Raw genomic sequence first — 20,426 nt, 5'->3', positions numbered from 1 at the left:
TGTCATATAAAAATTGTAGTTGAGTATTCTGCTGGTTAACATAGAGCTTTGGAATACTTTACAATCAAAAACTTTTCTTTTTAAAGCTTCTTTTAATCTTTAAACAATCCTTTTTAACAATTTTATCCCAATCCTTATGTTTTTCCCCTACCTGGCTTTTTCTTTCTTCTCATTTGAATAACAGTAATTTTGTAACTTTTACCGTATCTGAGTCTGTCTGTTTTGTCAGTTTGTTTTTATCCCCTTTTAAAGCTGTACAACATATATTTTAATGTCACTCGCTTAGTATGTAATAAGCGATTTATCAAATTTGATTAAACTTGAAACTTGAAATTTATCAAGAGTCATGCCCTCTCTACCAGGAGGAGCACTGGCATAGGTTCTTGAACTGCTGACTTTCTTTAATGCAGACTCAACAAGTACAGATTGATGCTGCAACTATGGCCTGTCCAACCCTGAGTTAGATTGGATACTATATAAGGTAACCAGCTTATGTGGAGCAACCAGAACTGAATGGTGCTTCCTAGTTTTTGAACATGGCGCCCTTCATTAAATCCCTGCTGCCAGAACACCCTCCCTGAAATCCCTCCTGCCGGAACACCCTACCCCCGAAGATCGCTGGCAGGAGGGTGCCCAATCCCTCTTGCTGGAACACCCCTCACCCCCCCAAACGAAACCAGGAGGGTGCCTAATCCATCCTGCTGGAACCCCACCCCCCACCTAAAGCTCCCCCCGCTAACCTTGAATGATGGCCGGACGGGACTTTCCACTGTCCAGCAGGCAGGCCTGCCCCTTCCCAATGCATTGTTGGATGCACCGGGGAGGGGCCTAAGGCCTGATTGGCCCAGGAGCCTAAGGCCCCCGGCGATCTTCAGGGGGGGTATTCCGGCAGGAAGGATTGGGCACTGTCCTCCCAGTGATCTTTGGAGGGGTGTTCTGGGCAGGAGGGATTGGGCATCCCTCCTGCTGCATTCGGTTGGGGGTGTTCCAGGCATGAGGGATTGGGCATCTCTCCTGTTGCGTTCATTCAGGGGTGGGGTGTGGGGGGGGTTGGCAGCCGCTATACTTATCACAGTAGGGAGATCCTTTGCCACGATAAGCTTAGCAGCCGAATCTACTTACAATTAGGTCAGCATTGTACGCGTTTCCCGCTGGACTAGGGAGATGTGTACGAATGCCTAGGTTCGCCTATGGTTATTTCTGGGGAAACTACGCCCACGGCTAGCCTTAGGTGAGCTTAGGCAGTAATGCGGGCCTCCCTAGGCTCCCCGGAGGCAGCCTGCCTCGGGAGCTTTTTTTAAAAAACGTGCATCCCGATTGGCTGGTTAAATTGCGGTAGGACGCCTACTGCTGCCTACAATCGGGATACCGTTTGCAGAATCTGAGTCAAAATGCCCCCTTAGACTTCTCAGTGCCCCTTGGTGGGCGGTAGCGCCCCTGTTGGGAACCACTGGTCTGAATAATCAGCATCTTACTGTATTAGTGATAGGAGGAAACTCAATGGTGTAGGGGCGGAAATGTAGACACTGATAAAGATCAAGCTGAATTGCTTAACAAATATTTCCATTCTGAATTGCTGGGAAGGGGACCTCAGAAAACAAAAGTAAAGAGGGCTGGAGGCATGGTAGACAATGATTGATTTTCCAAGGATTGTGTTCATTAGGTGCTCACTAAACTAAAGGTGGATAAAGTGATGGGACCAGATGGTGTACATTCGAGGGTACTGAGGGAACTTAGGGAAGTTCTAGTGGCTCTGCTGGCTGACCTTTTCAATGCTTATCTAGAGTCAGGACTGGTAATGGAGAATTGAAAAAGGGCAGGTGTGGTCCCTCCCCATAAAAGCAGAAGTAAGGAAGAGGTAGGAAATTAAAGGCCGGTAAATCTGACTTCTGTAGTATGTAAATTAATGGAATGCTTTTAAAACATAGGATACAGTTTCTGGAATCCAGTAAATAACAGGACCCGAGGCAACATGGATTCACTAGAGGCAGATCTTGTCAGACAAATTTGATCAATTTCTTTGACTCGGTGACCAGAGAATTGGATAGAGGGAAAGTGCTAGAAGTGGTGTTATTTAGATGTTAGCAAAGCCTTTGACAGTGTTTTACACAGGCATCTCATAAATAAACTGAGTGCCCTCAGGATGTGCCCCAAAGTGATACACTGGGTCAGGAACTGGTTGAGTGGAAGATAGCAGAGGATATTAGTCAATAGAGATCGCTCTAAGGAAAGGGATTTTACCAGTGATGTGTGTTATTTCGGTTCTTGGGCCTGTTCTTTTTAACATTTTTGGTAATATGTAGAAATAAAACAAAAACATAAAGAGGAAAAAAACACCTTTTTTATTGAACTACCGTAAGTTAACTTTCAAAGGTAACCCTTTCCTCAGATCAGAACATTTTTGTAAGCGATATTGCTGAAGGACTATCTGTTAAGATTTGCCTCTTTGCAGATGATATCAAAATCTGCAATAGAGTAGACACCTCTGATGGTGTGTAAAACATGAGGAAGGACCTAGCAAAGCTTGAGGAATGGTTGGAAATCTGGCATCTAAGATTTAAGGCTAAGAAATGTCAATCCATGTATTTGGGCTGCAGGAACAATAGAGTTTAAAGGGTAAAAAACTTTTGTGTATGAAAGAGGAGTGGGACTCAAGTGTGATAAGGTGGCCAAACAGGTTGAAAAGGTGATGCTGAAAGCTAGAAGGATGCTTGAGTACATAGGGAGAGACTGGGCCAGTAGGAAAAAGGAGGTACTGATGCTCCTGTATAAGACTCTGGTGAGACCTCATTTAGATCAGTGTTTTTCAATTTTTTTACACCTCTTTGACTGGCGGAAATAAAATAATTATTTTGTGGACCAGCAAACTACTAGGACTGAAATGAAAAAATCTTGTTTCTGGCCCATCTCTGCGAGTTCGGTGTCCGCAAACCATCTGATCCCATCCATACAAGCCTCAGTTATGATTTTATAGTGAATGTATTTTATTAAAGTATAAAAAGAAACAATATTCTGTACAATTGCCATTTTATAAATACAAATAATATAGAGCAAGGATCAATAAAACCCCTGTTTCCCTTCTCCTTCACATATATCCCCTCTACTATCAAGAAAACTGAATAAGCCAAATTATTACAGAATCCTACACAGAAATATCATGCTAACAGAATACCGCAGTCACACATGATAGGAATAGTGTTAGAGGAGTTCAACTAGGGCAACTGCTCCCTGGTCAGAGAGAACCCTAAGCTAGCTGGAAGTTAAAGAAGCACTGCCTGGGCTTTGCAGTCCCCAATTATGTCTAACACCAGCTCTAGCAGGATATTTATTTCAAATCTGATATATTCTAATCACAAAATAGAAATAAAATTATTTTTTTCTATCTTTTGTTGTCTGGTTTCTGCTTTCATCTTCTTTTCACTCTCTTCCTTCCAGCGCCTGCCCTCTCTGTCTCTTGAATCCAGCATCTGCCCCTTCCATCCACTGTCTGCCCTCTCCCCCTTCCAAATGGGATCTGTCTTCTTTCTATGCCCTCTCCCTTTTCCATCCAGACTGTGCCCCCCTCTTTCCTTTTTACATGATTCATTCCAGATTCACTGCTCTCTTCATTTTTATCTCTCCTACACCAGATCTAGCTTCTTTGTCCCTCTCTGCTTATTTCTCTGCTGACCCCCTTCCCATCATAAATCTCTCTTTCTCATTCCTGTCTCTCCCCTTCCCGTCCTCTACTCTCCCTGCCAGCTGTTTCCTTCCTTTTTTCCTTCTCCCTTCCCTCCTCCTCCTCCTGTCCAGCAATAACTCTCTTCCATTCCCCTCCTCCCCTCCCAGCAGCATCTCTCCTTCCCTCCAGGTTCAGTAGCAGCTGCCCCTTTATTATCTCTTGTCCAGCAGCTTCCCAGACTCCTTTCCCTCCTCCCCTCCCAGCAGCAGCTCTCCTTCTCAATCCCTCCAGGTCCAGTAGCAGCTGTCCCTTTTTTTCCCTTGTCCAGCAGCTTCCCAGCCTCCTTTCCCTCCTCCCCTCCCAGCAGCATCTCTCCTTCCCTCCAGGTCCAGTAGCAGCTGTCCCTTTATTTTCCCTTGTCCAGCAGCTTCCCAGACTCCTTTCCCTCCTCCCCTCCCAGTAGCATCTCTCCTTCTTCCTCCCTCCTGGCCAAGGAGCAGCTGTCCCTTTATTTTCCCTTGTTCAGCAGCTTCCCAGAATCCTTTCCCTCCTCCCCTCCCAGCAGCATCTATCCTTCTCCTTCCCAGCAGGAAATTGCAGCTCATTGATCTTGCTGGCCCTGCACGGACTGGCAGGAATTTTCTGTGGACCGGCGGTTGAAAAACACTGATTTAGAATATTGTATACAATTCTGGAGACTGTACTTTCAAAAAATAAATAAATAGGATGGAGTCATTCCAGATGAAGGCAACTAAAATGGTTGATGGGTCTGTGTCATCACGCATATGGGGACAGACTTAAAGATCATAATACCTATACTTTGGAGGAAAGGCGGGAGAGAGAAGATATGATAGGAAACATTTAAATACCTACATGGCATAAATACACATGAGGCGAGTCTCTTTCAATTGAAAGGAAACTCCAAAGGTTAAAAGATGATAGGTTCAGGGCAGGGCCGGATTAATCAATATGCCCAGTAGGCCTGTGCCTAAGGGCCGAAACTGTGAGGGGGGCCCGCTGATGGAGGAAAATTCACCTTGCTATTTTTTGCAACGGCAATGGGCCCCCCCGTGGCAATGGGCCCACTCACAGCAATGGCAATGGACCGCCCCCCCCCCCCGCAGCAACGGCAACGCAGCCAGATCTGTTACTGGAAGGTCCCACGATGACTGCTTCAGCCGGTCCATCCCACTCTGACATCACTTACTTGCTCTGGAAGAAGTGATGTCGGAGGGGGATGGACCGGCAGAATCAGTCATCGTGGGACTTTCCTGTAACAGATTCAGCTGCGTTGCTGTTGCTACGGGCAGGCAGGGGGGCCGTTGCCATCAGTGGGCAGAGCCGGCAGCTGCAATGTTTGGAGGGGGAGAGAGAAAGGAGCATGGAAGGGTGGTAGAGGGAGAGAAAGGGGGCAGGGTGGTATGAAAGGGTTGTGAGAAGGATGGTGTGGAAGGGTGGTGGAGGAAGAGAAAGGGGGCAGGGTGGTATGGAAGGGTGGTGGAAGGAGAGAAAGGGGCTGATGGAATTGGTGTGCAGGGGAAGGGGAGTAATATAAAAGGAAGGATGCTGGATGGAATTGGGTTGGAGGGATAGAAAGGGGCAGATGCTGATGGAAGTGGGAGGAAGGGAGAGGAGAGACTGAAATGCCCGACCATGGGGGTGTGGGAGAGGGAAGGAGAGGAGAGAGATGCCAGACCATTGGAGGAGGGAAGAGAAGATGATGGATGCCACAACAATGGGTGGGAGAGAAGAAGAGATGGAAGGGAGAGGCAGACAATTTCTGGAAGAGGCACAGAAGGACAGAAGATGAAGGGAAGACAGTGACAAGAAGAAGAGAAGAGCAGAAACCAGAGAAGACAAAGGTAGAAAAAAAATTTCTATTTATTGATTTTTTTGCTTTAGGGGACATGCATCGCTGTTTCTGTGGTGTTGCATTGTATGTAGAGCCCAGCTTCTTGGTGGTTTTATTTAACCTTTGTCTACGTATTTCTATTTTATCCCCCCTTTTACAAAACTGTAGAGCATTTTTTAGCGCTGGCCGTGGCTAAAAACCATATTACAGTTTTGTAAAAGGGGGAGAGGTTAGTTTCTGATTACATATTCCATACTAGGTGAAGGTGTTTTCTGTGTTCTGTTTGTATGAAAGATATGGTTTTTTTGTTAGCGTTGACTAGCCTTGTTTGGCGAAATGCTTCGGGCATGGTTCTTGGGAGCACCTTGAATTAACCTAATTTGAATCTCCTTATTTTCTGCCAATCTTCTTTTGTTTCACGTTGGATTCTTTGGTGGACTGCTTGCCTTGTTGTTTTGTTGTAAGTTAACATACATGGATTGGAATGCACTTGAGGAGTTACAGATCTGGTTGTTTATACATATGGTTTACAGTTGGCTGTTTCAGGGAAAATTCTCACAAAATCTCAATGCATGTCCATGGAAAGAATCAGTGTCATTCTCATCAGTGCCATAGTACTCTTCTTTATAGAAGTACTGTACACAGATTCTGGCTGCACTGAAGCTTGAGAGGATATAGCCAGTGCTATATATATGTCCCTAGTGTGGGAAGAACTCAATTCAGGATGCTTGTACAGTATTCAAATTAAAGACAAGTGAGAGTGGGGAGTGATAAAAATAAACAGTTTGACTGTTTAAAATCTGTAAAAGGTCTGGCTGGTTGAAAGTTTGTGCTGAGCACGTACGAGGTCTGGCAGTTAAGTTTGCGAACTCATCCTAGAAAAAGTGTTATACCTCATTGCTGAATATCACTACTATCACCTTCAAAGTACTCCCCTTGGGATGCTATGCACGGATGTCAGCGCCTAGTCCACCCTTCAAAGCAATTTTGGAACTCTTTTTGGAATGCCCATCAGAGCTATAGTTGTATTACCCTTGATGTCCTGAAAGTCATCTAAATGTCTTCTTTCAATATTTCCTTTATCTTCAGGTAAAGAAAAAAGCCATTGGGGCCAGATCAGCTATTTGTTTTCTGGATAAAAACTCCCTCATAAACAGTGCCATGTGAGCTGGTGAATCATTGTGATGTAAGAGCCATGAGTTGTTGGCAAAAAGTTCAGGTTGTTTTTGTGTTTTTCAAGCAGCCTTTTCAGCACTTCCAAATAGTAAACTTGGTTAACTGTTTGTCCAGTTGGTACAAATTCATAATGAACAATCCCTCTGATATCAAAAAAGGTTAGCAACATCGTTTTGATTCTTGATTTGGACTGGTGGAAATTTTTGGTCATCAAGAATTGGCTGACTTCCACTGTGCACTTTGAAGCTTTGTTTCAGGGTCATATTGGTACATCCATGTTTCATCACCAGTAATAGCACAACCCAAAACATCATCTTGCCTCTCCAAAAGGTTTTAGCAAACGTCAATTCTCCTTTACTTTTGTTCATCGGTGAGCTCTTTTGGGACCATTTTTGCACACACCTTTCTTGGGCCAAAATTTTCAGTTAAAATTTTCCTGTTTCTTTATCAATGTTTACTTGGTCTGCTATGCTTCTCACAGTCAGCTGATGATTCGACAAATATTTGCAATTTTTTTCAGTTCTGCTCGTTACTGGCTGCCCTGCCCTTTCTTCATCAGTGACACTTTCTCTCCCTTCAGAAAAATGTTTAATCTGTTTGTATACTGCTGTTTTCTTCATGGCACTATCCTCATAAACTTGGACTAACATGTCCTTGATTTCACTTCCACTCCTGCCAAATATAACAAGAAATTTAATGTTTGCTCATTACTCTAATTCAAGCTCCGACATTCTTGCGACTAGAGAATAACACGGGGGCAAATTTCTCCTGTCCCCGCAGGAACTCATTTTCCCATCCCGTCCTGGCAAGTTCTTTTCTTGTCCCTGCCCCATTCCTGCATGCTCTGTCCTCATCTGCACAACATAAGAACATAAGAACATAAGCAGTGCCTCCGCCGGGTCAGACCATAGGTCCATCCTGCCCGGCAGTCCGCTCCCGCGGCGGCCCAAACAGGTCACGACCTGTCTGCATCACCAGAAGGGGCTCCCTTGCCACCCTGGTTTCTCATTTAAGTCCTATCTTCCCATCGTAGTCCTAACCCTCCGGTCTTGCACATGTACGACCTGTTGGGTTTCTATACTTATTACCTGGTTAGCTTTCTATACCTGTGTTACATCCCAGCATCTCTCTCAGTATCCCACGATCCCTTTATCCCTCAGGAATCCGTCCAATCCCTGTTTGAATCCCTGTACCGTACTCTGCCTGATCACTTCCTCCGGTAGCGCATTCCATGTGTCCACGACCCTTTGGGTGAAAAAAAACTTCCTTGCATTTGTTTTGAACCTATCTCCCTTCAGTTTCTCCGAATGCCCCCTCGTACTTGTTGTCCCCTTCAGTCTGAAGAATCTGTCCCTATCCACCCTCTCTATGCCCCTCATGATCTTGAAGGTCTCTATCATATCTCCCCTGAGCCTCCTTTTTTCCAGAGAGAAGAGCCCCAGCCTATCCAATCTCTCGGCGTATGGGCAGTGTTCCAGCCCCTTTACCAGTTTCGTTGCTCTCCTTTGGACTCTCTCAAGTACCGCCATGTCCTTCTTGAGGTGCGGCGAACAATACTGAACGCAGTATTCCAGATGTGGACGCACCATCGCTCGATACAATGGCATGATGACTTCCCGTGTTCTGGTTGTTATGCCCTTCTTTATGATGCCCAGCATCCTGTTGGCTTTTTTCGAGGCTGCTGCGCACTGTGCAGATGTCTTCAGTGATGCATCCACCAGCACACCCAAGTCTCTTTCAAGTCTGCTGTCTCCCAACAATGCCCCCCCCAATTTGTAGTTGAACAACGGGTTCTTTTTCCCTATATGCATGACCTTGCATTTTTCCACGTTAAAGCGCATTTGCCATTTGTTTGCCCAGTCTTCCAGCTTGTCCAGGTCCCTTTGCAGGTCCTCACACTCCTCCCTGGACCTAACTCTACCGCACAGTTTGGTATCGTCTGCAAATTTTATAACCTCGCACTTTGCCTCCTTTTCCAGGTCATTGATAAATATGTTGAAGAGTAACGGCCCCAGCACCGATCCCTGTGGCACACCGCTCGTGACTCCCTGCCAGTCAGAATATTGGCCCTTCACTCCGACCCTTTGCAGTCTACCCGACAACCAGTGCTTGATCCATCTGTGCACATCCCCTCCCACCCCGTGGTTCCACAGCTTCCTAAGCAGCCTTTCGTGTGGCACCTTGTCGAAAGCCTTTTGAAAATCAAGGTAAATGATGTCTATAGGTTCCCCATTATCCACCCGACTGCTTATTCCCTCGAAGAAGTACAGAAGGTTTGTTAAGCATGACCTTCCCTTACAGAATCCATGCTGGCTTGTTCTCAGTAGGCCATTTCTCTCGATGTGCTCGCAAATACTGTCCTTGATCATAGCTTCCACCATCTTCCCTGTAATTGAAGTCAGGCTCACCGGCCTGTAGTTCCCGGGGTCACCCCTCGATCCCTTCTTGAAGATAGGTGTGACATTCGCCAATTTCCAGTCCTCTGGTACCTCTCCTGTTTTCAAGGATAGGTTGCAAACATGCTGGATTGTGCCCGCTATTTCTTGTCTTAGTTCCTTCAGAACCCTTGGGTGGATCCCGTCCGGGCCCGGCGATTTGCCGCATTTTAACCTGTCTATCTGTTTGAGGACATCCTCCTTACTTACCTCTATGTGTTCCAATTTTTCAGCCTGTTCCCCGCTCATGAGTTCCTCTGAGTCCGGTATACTAGATGTGTCTTCTCTCGTGAAAACCGACGAGAAGAACGTGTTCAACCTCTCAGCTACCTGTTTATCCTCCTTAATCACTCCCTTCCTATCCCCATCGTCCAACGGCCCCACCTCCTCTCTCGCTGGTCGCTTCCCCTTTACGTAACTGAAGAATGCCTTGAAGTTTTTCGCCTCCCTGGCCAGCCCCTCTTCATATTTCCCTTTTGCTTTTCTAACCTCTCGGTGGCATTCCTTTTGGCATTTCCTGTGCGCCTGGTGATTTTCCTCCGTTGGGTCCTTTTTCCATCGCCGGAAGGATACTTTTTTGTCATTTATTGCCCTCTTTACTTCTGTTGAGATCCAAACCGGGTCCTTTGACCGCTTGTTCTTGCCGCCTTTTCTGAAACTGGGGACGTACTTTCTTTGTGCTTCCTGCAGGGTGTCCCTGAATAGGGTCCAGGCGCTTCCTACAGTCTCCATCCTAAGGATGTTTCTGAGCTTCCTCCCCACCATTTCCCTCATAGCAACATAGTTCCCTTTCCTGAAATTGAGCGCAGTCGTTGCGGTCCTCCTTCCTGTGGGTGTCCCCCTTTCTAATGTGAATCTGATCGCGTTGTGGTCACTGTTGCCTAGTGGTACTCCCACTTCTACCCCTCTTGCAGGCCCCCCTAATCCGTTTAGGATGAGGTCAAGAGTAGCACTCCCTCGCGTCGGTTCCCTGACTAGTTGCTCCATGAAGCAGTCCCTCACAGCTTCTACAAATCCTGTTTCCCTAGTGCAGTTGGAGTGACCCATACTCCAGTCAATCCCCGGGTAGTTGAAGTCCCCCATCACTGTTACACTTCCAGTCCTGCATTCTTGTCTCAGTTCAGCTTCCAAGTCGTGTCCGACTCCTTCCGGTGTACCAGGTGGGCGATAGTATAGCCCCAGTTTTATGACTGCACCCTTGTTTCCCGGCAATTTGACCCATAGCGATTCTAGCCCCTCTGCCTTCTTTGCCATATCCATCCCGACCGAGTAGATAGAGTCCTTTATATATATTGCTATACCTCCCCCCTTCTTGTGTGTCCTGTCCCTCCTGTAGAGCTTGTACCCCGGCAGTGCCACATCCCATTGATTCTCCTCTGTCCACCATGTTTCTGTAATTCCAATTATATCCAGGTCTTCCCCCTTGGCCACGACCTCTAGTTCACCCATCTTGGCCATGAGGCTTAGATGGGTGAACTAGAGGTCGTGGCCAAGGGGGAAGACCTGGATATAATTGGAATTACAAGCCTCAAACACTTTAAAATCATAGTGTTCGAGGCTTGTGTAGTTAAGGCAGAGCTTACAGAAATGGGGCGGGGTCAGGGACAATGACAAAACTCATGGGGACAGGATGGGGAAATTGAGTTCCTGCGGGGACGGGGACAAATTTGTCCCCATGTCATTCTCTACTTGCGACAGCACACAAAAACATACAATAATGAGTGCCACTCAACAAGACACCGCCACACAACAACACAAACACAGCTGTGAGAGAGACATTGATATACCAAGGTTATGAAACCTTATCGAGTTGTTTGTACAGTGTTGCCAACATAAGCACACAGAAGCAAGTTCACAAGCTTAATTGTCAGACCTCTTATATTGAGAAGAGGGCATGCCTGCAGGAATGTGTGCATGACAGTTATCAGGTGACAGCTAAAAGCCATGTGATTGGCTGATTGTCTCAAGCAATAGGTTCAAAGAGGAAGTTTAGCTGAGACATGTGGAAAGGGTTGGTTAGGAAAATTCTGAATTATTTTTCTTTTCTTGTAAAAGAAAAAAAAGGAGTGCATATGTGTGTGTGTGGGTGGGTGCTGAGAAATACTGATTCCTGAATAAAATATTCTCATTGGATAGGAAGGATGCATGATTTGTGAAAACACATTTTGCTTTATTGGACTTACCAAAATTTTAAAGTGAGAGACTTATCAGTGCGAGATAAATACATCATCCTCGACATACTGAAATCTGATGATTAATCTGTTTCCTTCTAGCTTTAAGTCTGTTCTGACTCTGTTGAAATCTGTGCAGCTGTGGGCTATGGGAAGGAAGGAGTGGTTTTGGGAAAGGCAGGAGAGGGAGGGGGACAACATCTGACTTGGAGGTGGAGGGGAGGGAGAGAGAGATTGAGCAATGTGGGACCCAACCTTAACTTAAGAGGTGGTCTGAAAAGTTTGGTAAATTTCCATGAGATGGCGCCACAGTCCATTAAGTCATCGAAACTATCAAAGTATTTTGCAGAGTTTGACAAAACCTATTTTTCTTACAGAACTTGCTTTTTAACTAAACTTGTCACACCACCCTAGTATACATGTGTCACAGTATTTTTAGTCCTAAAACTGCCCTTGACTTATACACAAGATTGACTTATAGATGCGTATATATGGTAAAATAGATGTGACTATCTCTGTGGAATAGGTGATTTAAAGTCACCAAAAACAAAAAATGAAGTTTTAATGAATTATGTTAGAGCAAACAATTTGTAATAGAATATTTTCAGACTGCTTGTGGACCCATGACTTGGAAAACTGGCCATTCTCAATATTAAAGTCTCAGATTCAAAGTCACTTTTCCAGAGGCATTCATATATGTTTAAAAAAACATTAGAAATTTCCAAGGGAAGAAAAGGACAAGCTTTGCACATCCAATGATAACGAGCAAAATTGTTAAAAAACAAACAAACAGCAGCTCAGTTGGTAAGTATAGTTTTCATTAACTCTAATTTTCATTATTTCATATTCTTAAGGCACTCCTGTTCCTCTACACCTTCATCCTATGACCTGGTGTAAAAAGCATTAGTGCCTCTGACCTGTGTACTCTGTAGCAGAAGCTACAGATGAGGTTGTGGAGGCATTTTCCCAATCTTTGTCACCATTGCGGCTACCACAGCGACTTGGGGATAAGAATCCTTCGACAGACTCAGACCTATGGAACATATAAATAAGAATTATATTCCCTTCCAAAAACAGGGCAAAGAATTGCCTTAATGAAAATTATTGGCCTGATACTCAGTGGATCCTATTACTCTGATATTTTCAGCTTATCTGGTTAATGCCACTGAAAATCCCTGCATTATTCCAGTGCTATCTGGATCAGAGGCATAGCCTGAAGTGCATTTTTTTTATTTTTTTTTTTTTGGGGGGGGGGGGAGAAATGGTAGACTGAGAAGGCCAGGCATTCTCTCCTTCCACTGTCCCCAAAATGCACTTCTGGCTATGCGCCTGATCCATATAGCACTGGGACAGTCTGGGATTTTCTTTGGCATTAATCAGATAATGCCAAACTTCACCAGTTGAACAGGTCTGTTTTGTGAGTCTTGCCTCAGTTGCCAGAGCAGCACTCATCCACTTCAGCTGCCAATGTCGGCACTCCCACATATGCATAATTAAGTTGCTGAACTGAGCATGCATGAGAGAGCCAGCATTGGAGGCCGAAGTGTGTCTGCTAATTTAAGTGCTGTTCGGATAGCACAGGCAGGACTCATTGGAGATATTTTCGACTGCAAAGGTCTGGCATCCCTGTCATCTATTAAAGCATATTGGGCCTGAGCTGAAGGAGAGAGGGCCCAAGCCACGAGACCTGCCCCCTCCCCCTGTGGCTATGCCACTGGTCTGGATCAGCTCTATACCTGAATACTCAGTTTCAATATCCAGATATTGGTTAGCACTAAATATTTAGGTATATCTTTAAACACCACAACTGATATATAAAAGGAATGCCAACTGCAGAGTTGAATAGTGTCCTGTAAATTTAGATTTAATTTTCTAAATCAAAGTTGTCCACTATTTTTTGCCGTTTCTCAAGAATACTAAAATCCAAAGATCATTCTGGGTAGCAGCCTTTACACAGACACACTGGTACAATGAAAGAGAAACTTGCACCTTTGAGGTCAGTTCTGCCCAGACTGTGTGAACGTGTATGATTTAGACTGGCCAAGAGACCTCACAAGAGCAACAATCAAAGGTCATTGACAATTAAAGTCCTCGTTTCCTGCTTGAAATCATCAGCAGATTCTTCAGGATAGGGTTAAAAATTTCTGGGGTATTGAACTTTTTTTATAGGGCCCTCAGTTTTTCTTACACAATGAATTAGAACTAGGACTACGATATGGTACATAAACCTTTATTCTCAACTACTGGGCAATAGTTAAACATTCTTTGGAAATTATAATTATGGAGGCAATTAGCTGTCCTCCTTGGTAGAGGTGTTTCCACTAACTGCTCTCTAGAATGAACTCAAAAAGACTGCTGAGATTTTTGCTGAGACTGTGGTTGGGTCTTCTGAGTTCTCTGTTGCTTGGGGCATTTCTGAGGAGGAGCTCTTGAAGAGGTAGAGGTTGGTATATATCTGTACCTAGAGAAATAGGAGGTGCGTTTAGGGTTATTATACCACCTGATAGGTTGAGGCTGAGAGACTAGTCATGTACTGCTCATGCCTTGTGATCTTTTGGGTGGCTTCCTTTATCTTGTTCCCAAAGAGCTCATCAGCCAAGCATGGAATGTTGGCCAAGTACTCCTGGACACTGGCATCCAAATCAAAAACTCTCAGTCATGCTTGTCTGCTCATGGCAATAGATAATGCTGATGCTTTTGAGGTAACATCAAAGGAGGTCATTGGAAATATGTTGAAAATTACTCAGTTGGTCGTAGACTATTCCAGAACTCAATGCTAACCAGTAGAATATTTAGTTATAACTTATATATGACCTATTATAAATAAATAAAAATTATAGGAAGTCATTAGTTAAGAAACTATTTCAGTATGAATAATACATTCCAGATAACATAACATAACTTTATTTTTCTATACCGCCTTAATCAAAAGAATTCTAGGCGGTTTCCACAAAAGAGAAAAACTGGACAATCATCGAAATCATTATTATTTTGTATTTCACTGATTGTCTAGTTTTTCTCTTTTGTGGAAACCACTTAGAATTCTTTTGATTAAGGCGGTATAGAAAAATAAAGTTAAGTTATGTTATGTTATCTGGAATGTATTATTCATACTGAGATAGTTTCTTAACTAATGACTTTCTATCATTTTTTATTTATTTATAATAGGTCATATATAAGTTATAACTAAATATTCTACTGGTTAGCATTGAGTTCTGGAGTAGTCTATGACCAAATTTGTCTAAAGTCCTTCCTTCTCTGCCTGGAGGGGTGCTAGCATAGATTCTGGAACTGCTAGCCTTCTTTAACGCAGACTCCACTAATAGTGATTGATGCTGGAGTTGTGGTTTATCAAACCCTAGGCAGGATTGGACTCTGTATAAGGAGTCTAGTTTTTGTGGAGCCACAAGGACCAATAGTGGTGCTTCCCAATTTTTGAAATATTGTATCTTTCATCAAGTTATAAAAGGGAAGCTTTAGGTAGACTTCTGGAATCTGCTCATAGTCTAAATCAGTGGTTCCCAACCCTGTCCTGGAGGACCACCAGTCAGGTTTTTAGGCTAACCCTAATGAATATGCATGAGAGAGATTTGCATTTAATGGAGGTGACAAGCATACAAATCTGCTCCAAGCATATTCATTAGGGCTATTCTGAAAACCTGACTGGCTGGTGGTCCTCCAGGACAGGGCTGGGAACCACTGGTCTAAGGCATCAAAAGGTTCTGCCCCAAGTTCAGACTCTGATTCCATTTTAATGGCAGGGCTTAACCTATCTGTCTAATGAAGTTGGTGAACAAGAGATTCTTTGGTAGTGATCATCTGAGAGCAGGTGAAGATGGATCAGAAGATATCCCATAAGACTCCTCAGCTAAGAGTTCTGGATACTCAGAGGAAGTATGGTGGGATAAATCTGAATCATATTTCTCGATGTCCTGTGTTGGAGAAGGGGAGAGTCGAGATTGGTATAGAGATTAATGGTATAGAGATTAATGTTGAGGTGGAGAAGAACATCGACTATGATCAAGTCTCAAGTTTTATTTAAAATTTGATAAATTGCTTAATCTTATTTCAAAGCGATGAACATTGAGAGATACTCTGAGATGTTCTACAATGTTGATGCAATACAGAGCTTCGACATCTCAATGTTGGGTTTTTTTCCTCGACCTCATATTACATTGATGGGGAGTGCGAGACCTGGTTTTCGATATCTGTGTAGAGCGCTACTCAGGCTAAGCTGGTACCAGTTGTGTCACTGCAGTGGCGCAAACTGCTTGGGACTGATCCTGCAGAGAGGGCACTGGTACGGTGTTAGTCATCATTACAGATAGTGCAGATGGTACTGGGTGTCGAGGTGTTGATGACCTCAATGATGAGGCATGCCTTTGAGGAGACACCACTTGTAAAGATGGCGATCTTGCCTCGGTGCACTGATGCTTAGAATGTGTCAATGGTGTGGAGGTTGGAAATGACGCTGGTGTATGCTGAGATGATGTATGACTATATTTCTTAGCCTTTTTACCAGGTAATCCTGAAGGTGGTAACAACGATGATATTGACATCAGTACTGGCTTTGATGGTGATGATGAATTGGAGCTGTCAAGCCTTTTTTGAAGTTTAGAGCAGCGCTGACAAGAGTCTACACAGTCAGGACCAAGGCACTGAACACACCAATTACGTGGACCAGCAACTGAAATAGCCCTGTTGCACTGGGTGCACTGCTTGAAGCTATTAGAAGGCTTTGACATAGAGGGGAAGACCACTGATATGGTCTGGGGAGGTTGAGTAAATGCTAACCCTGCAAACAGGCTAGGAATGGCCCGAAGGCCCATAAATGAAATTTGCAAAAAATGAAAAATTATGAGAAGGGAGGAGGAAGTAACATCAACGGGCCGAATGGATGCTTAAGCCCAAGGCTCTTCATAACCCGATGTAATCCACAACCATTGCTAGCTTTAACTTGGTAATTTTCAGGATTTTTGGACTGCTTTGTCTTCCCAGTATGATCATCTGGAGCTATAAGTAAAAAAAAAGATTGTTGACTTGCAGGATTTTATCTATCAAGGCAGCAGTCAGCTATGCCATGAAACAGAAAAAATGGCGGCTGCGGGTTCTCAGTCAGATCAGGACTTGAAAATTGATTCTACTGTGAAGGTGACGGCCTTAGAGACAGCACATGTAGTGGAAATCAAGCAAGAAATAAAAGACATAGCCGCATCATAAGCACAAATGGTAACTATCATTTCGAAGCTCCAAGTAGATATCATGGATTTGGGAAATCATACTGAAGAGCTTGAACAATGAGCGGAGGAGCAGGCAGCTCAATTGGGGGGGGGAGGAATTTAATATCCCTTTTTGCTAATATCATCTTGCTTACAGTGGTATGGCATAAATCTACAATCCCCTTTATCTTACTAGATTAAATAAATATGGAGCCCTGTTTGGGTTTAAAATGAATGCGTCCAAGTCAGAACTCTTGAATGTGATCTTGAACATCCATGAAATGGCATCCATACAACAAGATATGCCATTTGGATGGGCTTCTAAATTTATTAAGTACTTGGGGGTGAAAATTTCCAGTGATCTGAATGCAATTTATAAGATTAACTTTGGCAAATTATTTCCAGAACTCTCCAAGGCCTTAGATAGCTGGCATAGGCTAGGGAAACTAGCTGTCTGAAAAATGACATTTCTTCCCAAATTTTTATATCTCACTCACACATTACCTGACCTAAACCATTTCCCAAGCTAGACTGAAATCATTACAGAACAAAATGTGACTATATATGGAAAAAGTATCCCCCCAGAGTGTCTCATTGGACACTGACAAGGAATAGAAACAGAGGAGGTCTCAGAACTCCTGGTTTCTTTCAGAACTATATGATGTCCCAATTAAAATAAATTAGTTGCCGGATACAGGTAGTCGTCGACTTACGACCGCAATTGGTTCCAAATGATAGGTGGTAAGTTCATTCGGTTGTAAATCGACATATGCTAATATAGTACTGTATACAGTACTGTACTAACTACTGTACTTTATACCCCTCCCCGCGTCTGCCTAAGCCTCTCCTGCCGATATCAGCCGTCAGAAGCCAGCAGCGCACCTGGGCTGGCACGCTCAGGAGCGAGGTTTTAGAACTCCCGCCCCGCCCTGCTCTGCTCACCTAAACACTGCCGCCAGTTCTCACGGGACTTGTTCTTGCGGCAATGCTGTGAGAACTGGCGGCAGTGTTTTAGTGAGCAGCGCAGGGCGGGGAGGGAGTTCTAAAAGCAGTAAGGCCATATTCTTCCTGAAGGGAAGCAAAGGAGCACCCCCACATCTGTCCTAGTGTTCGTAGCCCTGCCCAGACCCATCCAGGTTCTTCCCTGCCTGCCATAAATCCTTGAGTAGCACATATAGGTGTATGGAGAAAATAGATCCTCTCTGGGAACATACATTTGCGAAGGGAATACCATGTACACAATATTATAGCTAAGAAAGGGTTATCTTGGTGAATCCGGTCCCTTAAGGTTGCTATTGACGCCCATGGTAGTTTCCATAATGTGAAATCTGGTATAAACGATTGAATATCGGTAGCCATGGGCGGTCCTCATAGGTAACCCAGACTGATAACTCCTTCAGGAGAGTTGCTCTATAATACAGTGTAAAATGGGGTACCCTCATTCCACCCCATCATTTTGTTTGGTAGAGTACTGAGCACTGTACCCTGGGGGGATGCCTTTTCCAGATATATGAAAAGACTTTCTGTGCAGACTACGAAAAAAGACTGGAGAAAGCCATATAGGTAATGCCACAAAGTGATATAACAGTTTGGGGAAGAGCATCATTTTTATTGCTATAATCCTTTGCCTCCCTTGTTTTATGAATATGAGCCTGCAGAGCCATAATCTTACCCTACATCTCCTCTTGGCAGCCCTCCCAAAGAGTCATAGGCGCCACCCCCTCTTGGTCATTGAAGTCCAGGTACTCCTGTAATTCTTTAGTCACTTGTTCCATGTGCCTCGGCTTTGCTAGCAGAGACTCTGTGAGTCTCCAAGGGGGTCTTGATGGAAGGTCCCTTGTGAGTGATAATTCCACCGGATCATGATCCAACAATGTGCTAGTATGGATAGCACTTCCAATCACCCGCCCTGCCACTTTGCCATCCCCCAACCAATAATCTATTCTGAAGCATGAGTTGTGTACCTGTGAATGAAATGTGTAACCACGAGCTTTAGGGTGTTTTCATCTCCATAGATTGCTCAGTCCCCAGTGATTTATCAGTGATTTCAGCTGTCCTCGGTCCGTACCTTACGTGACTGAAGTCGCTGAATTGTCCAATGCTGGGTCTAACGTTAAATTATAGTCGTCGTCCCCCCTATCAGAATCTGACCCTCAGCGAGTTTTTGTAATAACCTATCTATTTGTTGATAGAAGGAGCCCTGATTTTCATTGGGAGCATATATATTTATAATTGTGAAAAGGTCAGGGCCTATAGCCACCCGGAGCAGTAAAAATCTACCCTCTGGATCTCGTAACACCTTGGTGAGCTCAAGCTTGAGAGATTTAGAAACCATATGCCCACCTCCCTAGTTTTTTTTCCCCTGATTATTAGAAGCCAAGTAAACATGTGGATATCTGGGATGGTGCATCAAATATTCATGCTTCTTAAGCAGGTGAGTCTCCTGCACCAAAAGGATCAAGGCCTTAAGCCATATAGCCTCCTTGAACAGCAACTGTCTCCTAAATGGGCTGTTCAGGCTTTGCACATTGCAAGTTAGTAGTTTAAGTTCCAGAGCCATATCAGTTACAAGCTATGTAGGGAACCCTCGCTCCCCTCCTGACCCAGACTATAGTAGGGCCCCTTCACACCTCCAGCAGCCTGAAGAACAGAAACACTTAAAACATCTCTCTGTAAGACCTACCCTTTATTCCATCCCCCACCCCACCCCCCCATATTTCCTGCAACCCATGGACCCCCAACATTGGAGTGTCCATTAGAAAAAAGGAGGAAGTACCCATTCTACGAGCCCTTGGTTAACTGTGAAGGGCATAATTAAAAAAAACAACTTCTAAGTCCGTTTTTGGCCTAAGGCACTAGTAGTCCAAAGTCAGCAGCAGGAAAGTGTCCATTCTTGAAAAGTATGTCCAAAATGAGTTTGAAAAAAAAAAATGGCCACTGTCTATATTTATACCATATTCTGAACCAAAAATTCGTCCAAGTTCCAAACACCCAAAACAAGACCTTTTAGAAGTGGGAGTGGCCAGTCCTTCGCCTAATGTCACGATTCTCTAACTGGTGTCTGTGTCGGTAAGAGAATTGGGGAACCCCCCCATTCGCAAGGACTGCCACCAGGAGGGATGCCCAGTCCCTCCTGCCAGAACCCCCAAAGCCGCCCCACCCCTGAATGTCCATGGCAGGAGGAGTGCCCAATTCCTCCTGCTGCCACCCTGCCAACACATCCACTGGCAGAAGGGATGCCCAGTCCCTCCTACTGGACCAACCCCACCCCCGCAAAGACAGCCAGTAGGAAGGATGCCCAGTGCCTCCTGCTGGACCCCCCCTCGCAAAAATCACTGGCAGAAAGTATGCCTAGTTCCTCCTGCCAGACCCACCCCCACCATCCCGCAAAGATCGCTGATAGGAGGGATGCCAAATCCCTCCTGCCGGAACCCCACCTCAAGCACACCTGGACTCCAAAGTACCTCAAAAGTTGGCCAGCCAGCCCGATGTTTCCTCCATCTGTCTGGCAGGCTGTCCTTCACTGAATGGCAGACCTCCCCTTCCTAGTGCATTGTGGAATGCACCAGGGAGGGGCTTAAGACCCTGATTGGCCCCTCCTATGGGAGGGGCCTTAGGCGCCTGGGCCAACTGGAATCTTAGGCCTGTCTCCCAGTGCAGTCATAGGGGGTACTTGGCCCCATTTTAACAATAGCTCAATCTATCGGATTCACCCCATTCGCTTAGGCCAATGACATTCAACTACTCCACCCACTCAACCCGGCTAATAGCAATGACATTCAAGAAATTAATCTTAAACTCGACAAAATCAGCTCTTGGCTACGAACTAACAGACTCTCACTAAACGTAGCTAAATCTCAAAGGATTCTATTCCCTTATAAAAATAAAGATTCTTTAATCAGACATAATCTA

The 20,426-nt window shown here is 44.6% G+C and overlaps 1 protein-coding gene across 4 annotated transcripts in view; it reads right to left on the bottom strand.

Moving 5' to 3' along the window:
- CAMSAP2 (calmodulin regulated spectrin associated protein family member 2) overlaps positions 1-20,426 on the bottom strand; it is a 231,822-nt gene that overhangs the window by 16,373 nt on the left and 195,023 nt on the right. For all 4 annotated transcript variants that reach the window (XM_033916859.1, XM_033916855.1, XM_033916856.1 and 1 more), the window contains one exon: positions 12,213-12,328. In XM_033916859.1, coding sequence (XP_033772750.1) covers positions 12,213-12,328 — 116 coding nt within the window. The remainder of the gene's footprint in view (positions 1-12,212; positions 12,329-20,426) is intronic.

Source organism: Geotrypetes seraphini, chromosome 12 (assembly GCF_902459505.1).
Source record: "Geotrypetes seraphini chromosome 12, aGeoSer1.1, whole genome shotgun sequence".
Classification (NCBI taxonomy): Eukaryota; Metazoa; Chordata; class Amphibia; order Gymnophiona; family Dermophiidae; genus Geotrypetes; species Geotrypetes seraphini.
Note: the sequence above shows the minus strand (reverse complement) of the source record. Positions and strands in the feature narration are given on the sequence as shown.